The sequence below is a fragment of the Vulpes lagopus genome, chromosome 17 (genome assembly GCF_018345385.1).
Source record: "Vulpes lagopus strain Blue_001 chromosome 17, ASM1834538v1, whole genome shotgun sequence".
NCBI classification, from domain to species: Eukaryota; Metazoa; Chordata; class Mammalia; order Carnivora; family Canidae; genus Vulpes; species Vulpes lagopus.
Genome location: NC_054840.1, coordinates 11,821,697 through 11,835,085, shown reverse-complemented (window position 1 = coordinate 11,835,085; position 13,389 = coordinate 11,821,697). Strand labels below are relative to the sequence as shown.

The 13,389-nt window shown below is 32.2% G+C and overlaps 1 protein-coding gene across 3 annotated transcripts in view; it reads right to left on the bottom strand.

Annotated features, from left to right (window-relative positions):
- Positions 1–806: 806 nt before the first annotated feature.
- SI (sucrase-isomaltase) overlaps positions 807–13,389 on the bottom strand; it is a 90,099-nt gene continuing 77,516 nt past the window's right edge. For 2 of the 3 annotated variants that reach the window (XM_041732071.1, XM_041732072.1), the window contains 8 exons: positions 12,656–12,804; positions 10,325–10,409; positions 10,184–10,240; positions 9,475–9,596; positions 6,791–6,879; positions 4,794–4,843; positions 4,388–4,555; positions 807–1,338 (listed from right to left, as the gene is read on the bottom strand). In XM_041732071.1, the coding sequence (XP_041588005.1) occupies positions 1,270–1,338; positions 4,388–4,555; positions 4,794–4,843; positions 6,791–6,879; positions 9,475–9,596; positions 10,184–10,240; positions 10,325–10,409; positions 12,656–12,804 (789 nt within the window). In that variant the 3' untranslated portion in view covers positions 807–1,269. Of the gene's footprint in view, positions 1,339–4,387; positions 4,556–4,793; positions 4,844–6,790; positions 6,880–9,474; positions 9,597–10,183; positions 10,241–10,324; positions 10,410–12,653; positions 12,805–13,389 lie in introns of those variants that run through there. The other variant, XR_005984299.1, reaches the window with a different exon arrangement.

Genomic DNA, 13,389 nt, shown 5'->3' with positions numbered 1-13,389 from the left:
GACTATACCAATTTACATACCTGCCAATAGAATGCAAGTGTTCTCTTTTCTCCACATCCTCATCAATACTCTGCATTTCTTGTCTATTTTATAATAACCATCATTATTCTTATTATTATTTCCCCACTCCTTGTATTCTGAGTTTGAGTTGTCTTAAGGATTCCATTATAATAATATTTTAATTTTTAATTAGAAAAGAATTAGGTCAAGTTACAGATATTCTTTGATGAAGTAACTCCAAGGAAACCGAAGTGTTAAAAATACCAATGAATGCTATTTTAGATCATGATTTTTAGGTCTTCCAACCTACATGAATGCGCTAGAATAAGGTTTATTTAACCAACTAAATAGAATAAACTTTAATATTTGTCCTCCTGTATAGAAAGCACAGCTAAAAAAGAAATTTTGATTTCTGCTCTGGACTGAATGCTTGAGTACTTCCCAAATTATTTGCTGAATCCCTAATCTCCAGTATGACAGCATTGGGAGATGGAAGGTAATTAGGTCATGAGAGTGAAGCCCCATGAACGGGATTAGTGCCTGTAAGAATAAACATCAGAGAGCTTGTGTCTTTTCTTTCTGGTCTTCACCATGTGAAGATACAAGGACAAGATGGCCATCTGCAAAACCAGGAAGAGTGTCCTCACCAGACACCATCTGTTGGCACCTTGATCAGACTTCTGGGCCTCCAGAACAATGAGAAATAAATGTTTATTGCCTAAACCACTCAATCTATGATAATTTGTATAGCAATCCAAATTAGGACAATTTCCTTTTAGAAAATAAAGAGAAATGTACACTTTCTATACTTATATACATTTTATTTTCTGTTTTTTAATTAAATGTACATACTAAGAAATAATTAAATCTGATGACAATTACTGTTACATGTCTTAAAATTGCTAAACCTTGAAGAAAATATTTTATAGAATTATACAAAATTTTCATTTAAAAAATCACCTGTTTTAATTATATCTAAGCTACACACATATATATATTTAGTAACTAGTTTACAGTTTTGGTTAATATTTGCAAGGTAACTAGAACTACTTAAATCCTGCTAAATATGTTAAAAATTGGATCCAGAACACATTAATATAAAAAATTAGTTTTAATATTATTGTACACTGTGGGATAACTTTAGATAGATATTATGAAAATCATTTTTTACACAATATAAGAAATCATCAAAAAGGGAAAACTATAAGTACAGTGAAACTTAAATCCAGGTGTTAATTTCCCTTTGACAACTGGAATTGATGGTGATCTTCATGACCAGATGATTTGAAATGGTTCATCTAGAGTAACATTATTCACTGTCAGATCAATATTTAATATCTAAAAAGAAAATAAAATGGTAATTATTTTTTATTCAGAACTGTGTTGTTTTTTGTTTTTCTAAGTAAGACTATTTCCATAAATAAATTTTCTGTAAGTAGCATAATAGTCTTTGTTTCTCTTTTTTTTTTGGTGAATTTTTATTCCACAGAGTTCACAACTATTAAAGCAATAATCTCACCCAACCCACTCATTTTGCAGTTAAAAATAAATCCCAGAGAGGTGGAATAGTTGTTAAGAGACTATGAAAACTAAAACTATTAAAAAAAATAAAAATAATAAAATAAAACTATTAACCAATTATCTTGATTTATATTACTTTATTTTTTCTCAATATTCCTAAACATAGAATTATTTATAATTGCATTACATAAATCTCTATGCTTCCTGCCTTCAAATATTAGAGCACATCTACATGCAAAAATTAGACTGTAAATATGTTTTCTTTTGTATCAATCTTAAAATGCTTTAGGATGATTAATTTATTGCCAATAATTTCAACTTTGTTGTGTTACTTTCTTTCATTGGAAAGAATCTGGACTAAATATGGAGGTGACTAATTAAGCAGCTGCAGTCAACCATTTGTAATATTTTTATGATATGATGATTACATTAGACCTTATTGCTTTTTCTCCAATACACTCACATGACTTTCTGTGCTTTAGCTCAGAAAATTTAGTTTCAATTATCATATATTGAAGAGAAGAGGAGGAGAATTCAACATTCCTTTACTGCTTATTGAATACCAGTTACTCTGAGTCTTTATAAAATATATTCCTCACTAAAACACAACATTCTAGAATTTATTTCCCATATTGTACAGTAGAGGAGTTTAAAAGATAAAAGTTAAGCATTTTTTAAAATATATATTAGCCAGATTTGAAACATTCATCTTACACCAAAACCTAAGCTAGTTCCTTTATATCAAAAGTGAAAAGCAACAAGTACATCAGATAGCTCTTAATACCTGTACAAAAGACAACAAAACATAATTGTTGCTAGGAAAATGTTTTTAAAATTGTATCGATAGAGGAGCACCCGGATGGCTCAGTTGGTTAAACATCTGGCTTCAGTTCAGGTCATGATCTCAGGGTCCTGGGATTGAGCCCTGTGTCTGGCTCCCTGCTTAGTGAGGAGTCTTGTGATCCCTCTCTTTCTGCCCCTCCCCCTGATCGTGCACTCTCTCTCTTTCTCTTTCTCTCAAATAAGTAAATAAAATCTTTTTTAAAATACACTAGATAAAATTGCATTGACAGAGCAATTAAATCATGCTTTGCATATAATTCCCACACTGACGGAGAAGGGCAACCAGGATAGAGAAAAAAATTGACCATTCTTTACTTTTAGCATATATCTATAAAGTTTGGAAACATTAGACACTCATAAATATTTGTTTTATTGAATGAATTTAGAAGGAACTGTTCAATTGTTAGTAATTAAAATTAGTACCTTCTTTTGGAATCACCGAGGTAATAAAATAGCATAGAAATTTCTTCTTAAAACTTAAAATTCTTTTTGAATGAGTTTGGAAGCAGTGGAATGAACTTTTTATAAATGATGTGTTTTTATACCAAGTATCTGGTCAAAATGAACTTGAAATAATACTTGATATGTTAAAATATCTTATTTGACATTGTTCATCTGACTGTATTTAGTTTATTTTTATAGCAAAAAATTAGGAGTTTTATTTTGTATCAATGCAGTACTAAATAAAGAGCAAGAAAATTATATGGCAAATTATCCCTTTTAATCTGGTTGAATATTGGCCAGGTCAAAAACATGGATTCTAATTGTGACCAATAACTATTGACTATTCCTAGAAAATTAATTTTCCTTTTGAAGGACTCAATTTCTTGGTGTGCTGTAGGTGACCTCTAGACTAAATCAGTGATTCCCTTACCCTGCAATTTTACAAACCATTGAAAATTTAAAAAGAAGAAAAATGGGGATGAGGCACTGAGCTATCAACTTTTTATTTTACAAAGGAAGAACATTAAGTATACAAAACTCTAACTTCCCAATCTTGATATAATATAAAGAAATAAAAGCATTTTGATGCTAAAATGGTAATTAAGACATGGTTCTATATTAAAGGGGAAATAATACTTGCCTAGGACAGGTACTAAGTTTCGAATGGATGGAGTGACGTTTCAGGTGCTGTTCACTTGTCACATTCATAAAATCTATAAGAACCTAATACTATGGTCCAAGACACAATTATTATTTTTTTCGGTTGAAGTCAGTCAAAAGACTGGCTGTTTTGTAAGTTAGCTTTATCTGAAGTGACTGGTTGATTAACAACTAGCTATTTTTATTCAGCCATAAACACTAACAGGTGCATACACACACACAATTTTAGCAGTAGAGACATAGCCTTGTACTTGGATCATTTATAACACTTAGCTGTTGTCTAGAACATATGTTTTTTGAACTCTACCTTTTTGAGACGTGGATTCCAGGATTTAGAATTGGAAGGAACTGAAGAAATTGTTTACTTGTGTATACTTACTGAGTTTGAAAGAAAAAGGAAGCTTAAAATTTTTGTTCAAAGTAAAAAACTAATTACTGGTTGCAGTGGGATTTTGACAAAAAAATCCTGAATATTTATTTAACATACATCAGATCCTTACACACCTGTATGTCAAATTATTCATGAGTGCCAATAGACAATCTATTAATTTTGCAAGGATTTCAAATATATTTTATCCGAGATGTATTAAATATTTAAATGTAGACATTTTATTTTGAAAAAAATTAAATTTTGAGGCACTTTACCATATAGGGATAACAATGACTTAGAAGCTTAATGTCAATTTAATCTTGCTTTGATTATGTCGGGAAAATTGTAACACAGATCCCACTAGGTTGATTCGTATGACAGGTTAATAAGGATGATAATATGGAGATCAACTTGGAAGTTTAAGAAAAAATGAATAAACAACGGAAGTCATAGGTAACTCATAATTATGTTTCATTAGGGTTAAGAAATAGAAGACATCCATATAGATGTTTTGAAAAACTCCATTAAAATTGTTTGTGTGTCACTTACCTCCTTGTCTATTTCTTGAATAAATTTAACTGCTTCTGTATTTCCATTATATATGAGATTAACCTCAGTAACAGGAGTCTTTCCTTTCCCCCATATGATGATGAATCCAAGCCTCATTTCATCTTTGTTTATGTAACCATTTTGCAATATAGTGCTTGTCAAGGTATTCTATAAAGACAAAGAAAAATAAGTAATTTAAACCATCCACTTTCAAAAGCAATAAAGACTTTTAAAGCACATACCTGTTAACCAAAATGTATATAATAATATAGTAAATTATTTATTCATATATTTAACATGAGTTCTGCTATGCAATAAATATAAAATACAAAAATGTAAGTATGGAATAAAACTTCAAATATTATTTAACACAATTGCATACAAATAATCGGACATGAATACATACATTGTTTAAATTAAATTGTGCCGAGAAATAGAAGCCTCTTTCATAGGAATCTGTAGAAGGAAAAAAAGTATTTATATTTACAAAGAAGAAACATAGTAAAAATATTTTGCTTCTCTTTCCTAGTTAAAAGGATAACAAATATCATCATTGCATATCTAATTTTTCTCTAAGTTTATTTAACTTAACCATGGATGAGGGAGATCTGTTGAATGTTATCTTTGATTTTCTTTGAGAGAAAAAAAATATGTCAGGAAATAACATTTTATAAAATGTGAATGTACTTAAAGGAGGAAATAATTTTGTGCCTATCAACTAGATTGACAAACTTGCTGTAAGAGAAAACTTCTTCGGAGATTCCAACCTGCTGAATCAGACATGCTAAGCATTTGTTGCATATTGTTGTGGCTGTTTGCTCAAGGGATTATCTGAAATCTTTGTACTTAATTACAACATATATACTGAGTTTGTGAGATATAACAACAACAACAACAACAACAAAAACAAATACAATTTGCCAGAAGAATTTTGTATGTTTACATGGAAAGACTATAAATAAATATTTGAATTAAGTTGTTACTTTCCAGTGATTAAAAAATAAAATCTGCCATGAAACTTTCATAGGGTAATAGTCATACCAAGTTCTTTTATCTGTATCTTAATTTGATAGGGAGAGCTGGAGAAAATTTCTAAGAGAAGCATTGTCTCCTTTTCTGTTCAATTGAATCAATTTATTACATAGGTAAATTCAAAGATTCCAAGACAAAGATGCAAATTATGCATAATTCAACCTTACAACCCTGGGAAACTGTAGGCAAATACAAAGTGCAGCCTGCTGGGCCCAGGTGAGAAAGGCTGCAAACTGCAGAACTCCAGCTAATGTGTTAATGAAGGTCAGGACTCTAAAAATGTAAGATTTTAACTAATAGTGGTTGATTCTTCACCTTAAATCACAAAATACTAGGAAAAGTTTTTTTGTTGTTGTTTTTAAGAGTCTTGCTTTTTACCATATGACTCTTGTATCAACCTTCTGGTATGCTTTATTTACTAATAAATAGATTCCTATTTCTTAGGGTTCCAAAATATTAACTAGGGTTTACCTAAAAATATGAAAGACGTATGTCTTGACTAGTAATGAAAAATCTATCTTCTGTGAATAATTTAAATCCCAGTAAACTGCCTCATGTGACCATCAGTTCCACATGGATGTTAGTTTTTACGACTAACATTTGTGTAAAGAGAATGTTCAGAACTCCCATCTAAGTAGAGTAGCACTGTTAATGGCAGTCAATAAGCCTAAATCCACACTGGTGTATATTTAACAGCATAATAATCATCTAAAGGTGATACCTAGGCTTCTCCCCAAATTAATGGAAATAAAATGCTCCTTAGAATCTGCATCTTAAACTGCCTCAAGTGATTCTGATGACAATGGTCAGCAAAGCACACACTGCTGGAAGCCTAGCAGTTAGTTCTGTGTGGTCTTAAGAAATAGTCATAGAGTAAACATAGATCTAAGTTTAAATCCTTAAACTTCACACGTAAAAAAATATTGAATTAAAAAAAAATAGGCATGAGGTACTGAGACCAAACTTGAATTTTGTTTCTAAACTATCTCACATTTTAGAGGCACACTTTAGGCATTGCCCTGCACACATGGAACCTGGTTTTTCAGCATTGCTGACCTCATGCATATTGAATGTCTATCGTGTGAATGGCATGACAACAGATAATCTATATACATTCTCGGTCCATACACATTTCTTAGTTTTTCAGACATTTACCATAAGGATTAACTATATTTAGGCTTAGAGAAAAGTCTATAATGTTTAGACACTACATTTTTAAGTTGATTTAGCTAATTATTAAGCTACTTTAGCTTTGAATAATATTATTAGCCTTTCACTTAGTTTACAAGGTACAATAGTAGATAACATAAAAGTAATGCGAGATAATATGTATGCCATCAATTACATTTATCTACTAAATGGGACACTCACCTATACTCTCTCCATCATCCCAAAACAGAGACCCCTGTGCCCTCTGATTAACATCTGCAGCAACAATGAGCTTCATGTAATTTTGTCGGCTAAAAAAAAAGATATAATTTCACCTATGTTTATAGAATAGCACATGTTTAGCTATGATGTGGCATCCATATAAATAGCCAAAGGAAAACTAAGAATACCAACTAAGGAGAATACTAACTGTTTTAGACAAAGGAAATTAAAGGACTTTCCTTAATGAGTTACTGGGAATGATATAAACCATAAAATCCTTCATATTTAATAGAAAATATCATGCATTGTCTTTTGATCTCAAGAGATCATCTATTGTAACAAATCAAAAGGGGCCTCATTTATAATAATTAAAGTTAAGTTTATTGATATATTTATTTTTCTCTCTGTTAATCCTGCCACTGCCCATTAACCATGAAACTATATTAATAGCATTATTTATCTATTATAATTTAAGCCTTCTTCACATTTTTATACATAAATCACTGTTATCATTGGAAATTATTAATAAGAATGTGATGAGTAGCCTGCAAGTTGTAATTTCTATCCTTGAAGTGGGCAATACCTCCCAACCTTGCACCTACATGGACTAAATATCTGCTTCCTCACTCACAGTGGTTTGGTTTGACAGCTTCATATTGCTAAGAAGGATTTCTCAGGCATATTATGCAGAGCTGCTATTGCCTTTTCCAATCACAAATGTTGAAAATTGTATTGCCATCGAACTTCCCTAAAATATCCAGATTATCTAAGTTCAAATCTCTATAGTAACTTGATTTTTCCTTGTAAAAATGTTAACAAGTCTTAGTATGAATACATATAGATATATGTTCATATATACTTATATATGTATTTCATTTTATAGTAACTGGGGTAAAAGATAAGAATACCTTATTAGCAACATTAAATATCTGATTTTTCCATAATTTTCCAACATATTTAAAGCTTAAGATTAAACAATGTTTCACAGTTTACATTCTATCCTATCTATATACTTAACCCTGGGGCCTATTTACTTTATCCCCTACACACTCACACACACTCACACACACTCACACACACACACACTCACACACACACACACACACAGTGGCCTCTCTACTGTTCTATTACAACAAAAGGTTTCTTCAAGGCCCAACTTATTAATGGTCTTCTCCACGAAGCTCTCACTTCTCAAGGAATAATTGTTTTTCTCCTCTTTAATTATATCAGGGTAGAATATTAAAAGAAATGGATTTGAATCTTTCTGGGAGATAGAAAAACTCCATTCATTCCACATGGGGGTGTCAGCATTTAGATCACCAAATAAGAGGATACTGCATAAGATGAGAAAAGGAACAGAGACTGAGTCCTCTAGAATCTGAATGTCTAAGCCAGGAATTTAGACAATGAAAATAGACACTCTGAGTGGTAAAAAGATTCACTCTTACATCAGTCACAAAAAGCATAATGGACCCATGATCTCTGGTAGATTGAATATATTGCTGAATGAGAGGGAGAGAATACCAGGTAGGACTCTTAGGGCAAAGAAGAGAAGGTCTTAGCCAGATGATCAGTTATGAATGGTAATGGGTAGGAAATATGAATTATTTTTCGTCTTTATATGGTACAAGGCTGCTAATAAACAGGTCTGGTTCCTCTCTGGACATCAGTAGACCTGAAGTTTGAAGAAGCAGTGATGTTTTCAATGGGCATCTACATTTTCATAGACTAAAGTGATTTGGAGACTATTTCACAGGAGTGACACAGGGAAGTAGAAAGGGGGAATAGAAAAGGTGGAAGGAAAGAGTAATATTTGCTTAAAATTTATAGAAAGGTTCATTTAAAAAATCATGTTTCTATGAAGTAAATATTATTTCTTTCCACAAGTCAGAGGCATCAAAAATGGTGAGTACTTAGGTAAGGCAGCCACTCAGAATACAAGAAGGCATTCATTTATCAATCCCTTTGCAAATTTATACAGAAGACATGAAGTTTTAGTTGTTATTTTCATCCGGAGAGTCTTATTACTATTAGAAGGAATACCATGTTGGAAGACAATTTTTCATGAGTCTCAAATATCTGCATATCTTGCATAGGAGGGAGGGGTAAAGGGAGAGAGAGAGAGAGAGAGAGAGAGAGAGAGAATCCTAATCCAACTCCCCATTGAGCACACAGCCCTATGTGGGGCTCAATCCCACGACCCTAAGATCATGACCTGAGCCAAAATCAAGAGTTGGATCCCCCACCAACTGAGTAACCCAGGTGTCCCTGAATTATATTTTAAGGGATGTTTTTAAAGCAGACAGTATTGGAAGATAGGACAGGTTTGGTTTAAATTAATTTTTAAAGAAATTTACTGGCCATTATAAAGGACTGAGCGCCTAAGCCTGGAATTCCTTAGGTGTGACACAAACCTCCTCCATGTGCAACATCTGCCTAGGCATAGTCCACTCCATGTTATCTCCACGGGACTTTGGGGACAAGGAAAACTTAAGCAATCATGAATTTCACATCTCTTGCTATGCCATGAGTAAGAAAGACCTTTGTCTTTTAGCCAACATCCATGACACTGTGGCAGACTAACTTGAAAGTAGGGTAAAATCTTAAACCCTTCCCAGTTATTGACAATTCTAGCATGACATAATTCAAAATTTAATCTGAGCTCTTGTAAACACTTCACTTACCTGTGAAATGTGTTTTGAGCAGGCTCTTGACATGGTAGGATATGACCACCACGGACATGTAGGTTTATTGTATATAAAGGAGCATTAAATGAAACAAATCCTTTGACACCAATATCTTGGCCCTGGAAACAAGAAGGTTGCAAGGAAGAACACAAGCAGCAAGAAACAGAATCATCAGCAATATTGGTACTTGAGGGGACACATTTATAATTTCAAATGATATATTTAATTTAAAAATTAATAAAAATTCAAACACATATTCAGGAAATTATGTTATTTAAAGTGTATAATTAGTTCTTAGTTATTAAGACCTTTGGAAGTAATTCACCATTATTTATTTTTGTGATGCTCTCATGCAGAAAATATGAGTTTTCAAAAGTCACAAAAGTTATTCCTGATTTGTCATACACATTATTCTCAGAAGGACTATATCACCTTTAATAGTAATTATGCATATTTGATACAGGACAATGACTTTTTGTGTACAATGTGCATTCTCTATATTTATTCAATAAAATAAATCAATGACACCGTAACAAACTATGGTGGAATATATTCTCTTTCACTATAAATTTGATTCAGCTGTAATGAACAAGAGATATCTTTTTAAGTGTAAAGTAAACCAAATATGTCCCTAATGAAAAGGCTGGGATTAAATTGTTAACTCATTTCCTCTTAGTCAATTCCCCAGAATTCCTTAACGACTTACCGTATGATAATCAAACCACCGGGCATCAGGGACGTAGCCTTGTACAGTGTTAGCGTACTGGAATTTAAAGATATAGTCATTAAAAACATATGGGCTAAAGCAAAAAATATTTTGTGAACAAAAATAAATGATAGGACTTACAGGCTCCAATACAGGGGTGACCATAAATGCAGGACCCCACAAGAACTGCTTGAATATATCCCAAGTTATCCTGTCGTTAAAAAACCTTGACAAAATATTTACAAATAATTAAATCAATAAACTTCTTTTTTTTTTCCAGAATACAATGAAATAAGTATTCAAATCACATTTTGCAGTAGATTGAAGTGAAAACCAAACTATAACAAATCAAAACCAATTCTATCTCTTGGAATTTAAAATGTAATAAGTAGTACAATACTTTATGAGTAAATACAGACCATAACTAAACTTCCTGACAAAATACAGAGAATTTGTATAAGGCTAACTAAGTGAGAAATCTTTGAAGAGAATTCACAGAGGTACAAATATTGTTACCTAGTAGATGATCAACAAACTAGGAAGCAAAAATTATCAATACACTGGAACAGAATTGTGAGACAAGTGTGCTATAAGAATCTTAATTTGGTAATTTAAAAAGATTTTTCTTATCCCACTTAAATTAGAGCTCACTGAATAGTGCATTTAATATAGTTCTGAATTTCAGATACAACTGCTTAGAAACACAAAAACCTGTTTTTCATAGTTTGAGAAAGTCACTATTAAATGTCCGCATTTTCTTCTCCAAATGAAATGGAATTGCAAATTTTTGTTTGTTCTTTTGTTTTTGTTTTAACTATAAACTGAGATTAATGTCAAATTGGACTGCTAAATTTACTCCTTCATTGACTTCTCATGGGATAAAAAGGCCCAGATGTTTTCAACAGGACAGGAGTTTGCATAGTTAATAATAACATTTCTGGGGACTCAGTCCAAGCTGATATTCTGACTCTTCTGAGAAGCTAATAGGGAGAAAGTCTGGAAATAAGAGAGGTGAGATACTAATAAAATTTTACCAGAAATAAAGAGTAGATTACTATAGATAAATAAATAAAGCTACTAAAGGAAAATGTGAATCTAGGAAAGCCTAGATTTTTGAAAACCCTATCATCAGAACAGAAGGCATATTGATCAACTTATTATTTTTGTCATTTTGCCTTACATACTATCATTTTACTTAGTAAATATGTCCTGTGTATTTTTACTGATTTATCAATTGTGCAATCTAACAAATCACCTCATGCAATTACTCTGGTAATATAGGGTACACAAGAAGTATGATTATTTTAAAGGTTTTGGTATTTTTTGTTTGAATGTGTGTTTGTTTTTTGTGACATCAACAAACAGTAAAAACTGGCTTGTATTTGCCTTAGAAATAGAACAGGTGGGGATCCCTGGGTGGCGCAGCAGTTTGGCGCCTGCCTTTGGCCCAGGGCGCGATCCTAGAGACCTGGGATCGAATCCCACGTCGGGCTCCCGGTGCATGGAGCCTGCTTCTCCTTCTGCCTGTGTCTCTGCCTGTGTCTTTGGCTCTGTCTCTCCTTCTATCTCTCAAGAATAAATAAATAAAATCTTAAAAAAAAAAAAAAGAAATAGAACAGGCTAAAATTTTTGCAACTATGCTCCATAGAATAGAATTTCAAGATTTGATCATATATCAGTTTGAGCTTTAAGGAGAGAATCCAGAGCAATTGTCTAAGGAAAATGTTAGGACTGTTCTAGGGTGCTCTATATCATACATCCAAGAAGAGGTGAGATGGCTACCTTCAGTTAGGCAAATATATATAGTGGATTTACTTAACTGCTATTAACTTCAATTAATCAAATCATTATATAGAAATAATATTACTTGCCTCCAATTTAAAATACTCCTCATAATAAGGTATGCAAATCTAAAATAATACTAGGTATATAGTAATTATTTCTAAGAATTATTACTCTTTAATAACTGATTAATGATTAATGGACCCCAAGATCACTTTTAATATCATCCTGTTTATTAATATTTTTATATAAATGTTTATTAACCCAAAATGTATACTAAAATAACCGTGAATGGGACGCCTGGGTGGCTCAGCAGCTCGGCACCTGCCTTCAGCCCAGGGCATGATCCTGGAGTCCCGGGATCGAGTCCTGCATTGGGCTCCCTGCATGAAGCCTGTTTCTCTCTCTGCCTGTGTCTCTGCCTCTCTCTCTCTCTGTGTCTCTCTCTCTCGGGAGGAGAGAGAGATCAGGAATAAACGATATATGTAATAATGAAATATAAATAATAATTACATATAAATAAATGAATAAATTCATGATATATATCATGAATAAATAAAAAAATCATTAAACATAAATAAAAAATAAAATAACTGAAAAAGTTTCCAATTTCAAACATTCTATGATATTACTGAGTAAACTAAGTGAAAACTATCTCTTTTTGGTAGGAACAAAAGAATTTGCACTTACTCATGCAAAAGGGGTCGAATAACAGTGCCACCATTAACATGAATTTCATGCATCTGTGTATAGAAATAGGGCAATAAAGTATATCTAATATTTAGAATATTCCTTGACATTTCAGAAAAAGTTGAATTCCAGGAAGCAGGATCTTGTCTCTGAAACAAAACAGAATAAAATAATCATAAGCTCATGTTCTTGTTTAAATCATAATTTTCAAAGACATGTTTGGAGAATAAAAAGTAGAAAAGAATATTCATACACCACATTTGCTATATACTTTCTTCACAAAAATCTTATGCAATAATACTACTATCTCATATGATGAAGAGAAAAAGAACTGATACTTTAATAAGAAAAATGAAAATTACACCCACAGCTTGATTTAGTTTAGGTGAACATATGTAAAGTGCAGTTCACATTTGAATAGGTCACAAATATATTGTCAATCATGGTGATAATCACCAGGGGGTGAAAAGACTGGTAAGTAAATGAAATGCTGTAAAAATGTGGATTGAAATAAACAGAGACAGGCAGAGCCCATCATGGTGACACCCACATTGTGAGTTCTCATGAGAAATGGATAAATTGTGATATGAAAAAATTAAAAGTTATTGGAGAAAGAGAGGACCTAATTAATGCTGGATAAGAAAGAAGAACATGCCCTAGTCTGCCCTGGAATATACACTCCAGGTAAAAAGATGAAAATTGACTCTGGAAAGATTAAAACCTATTTAAAAATT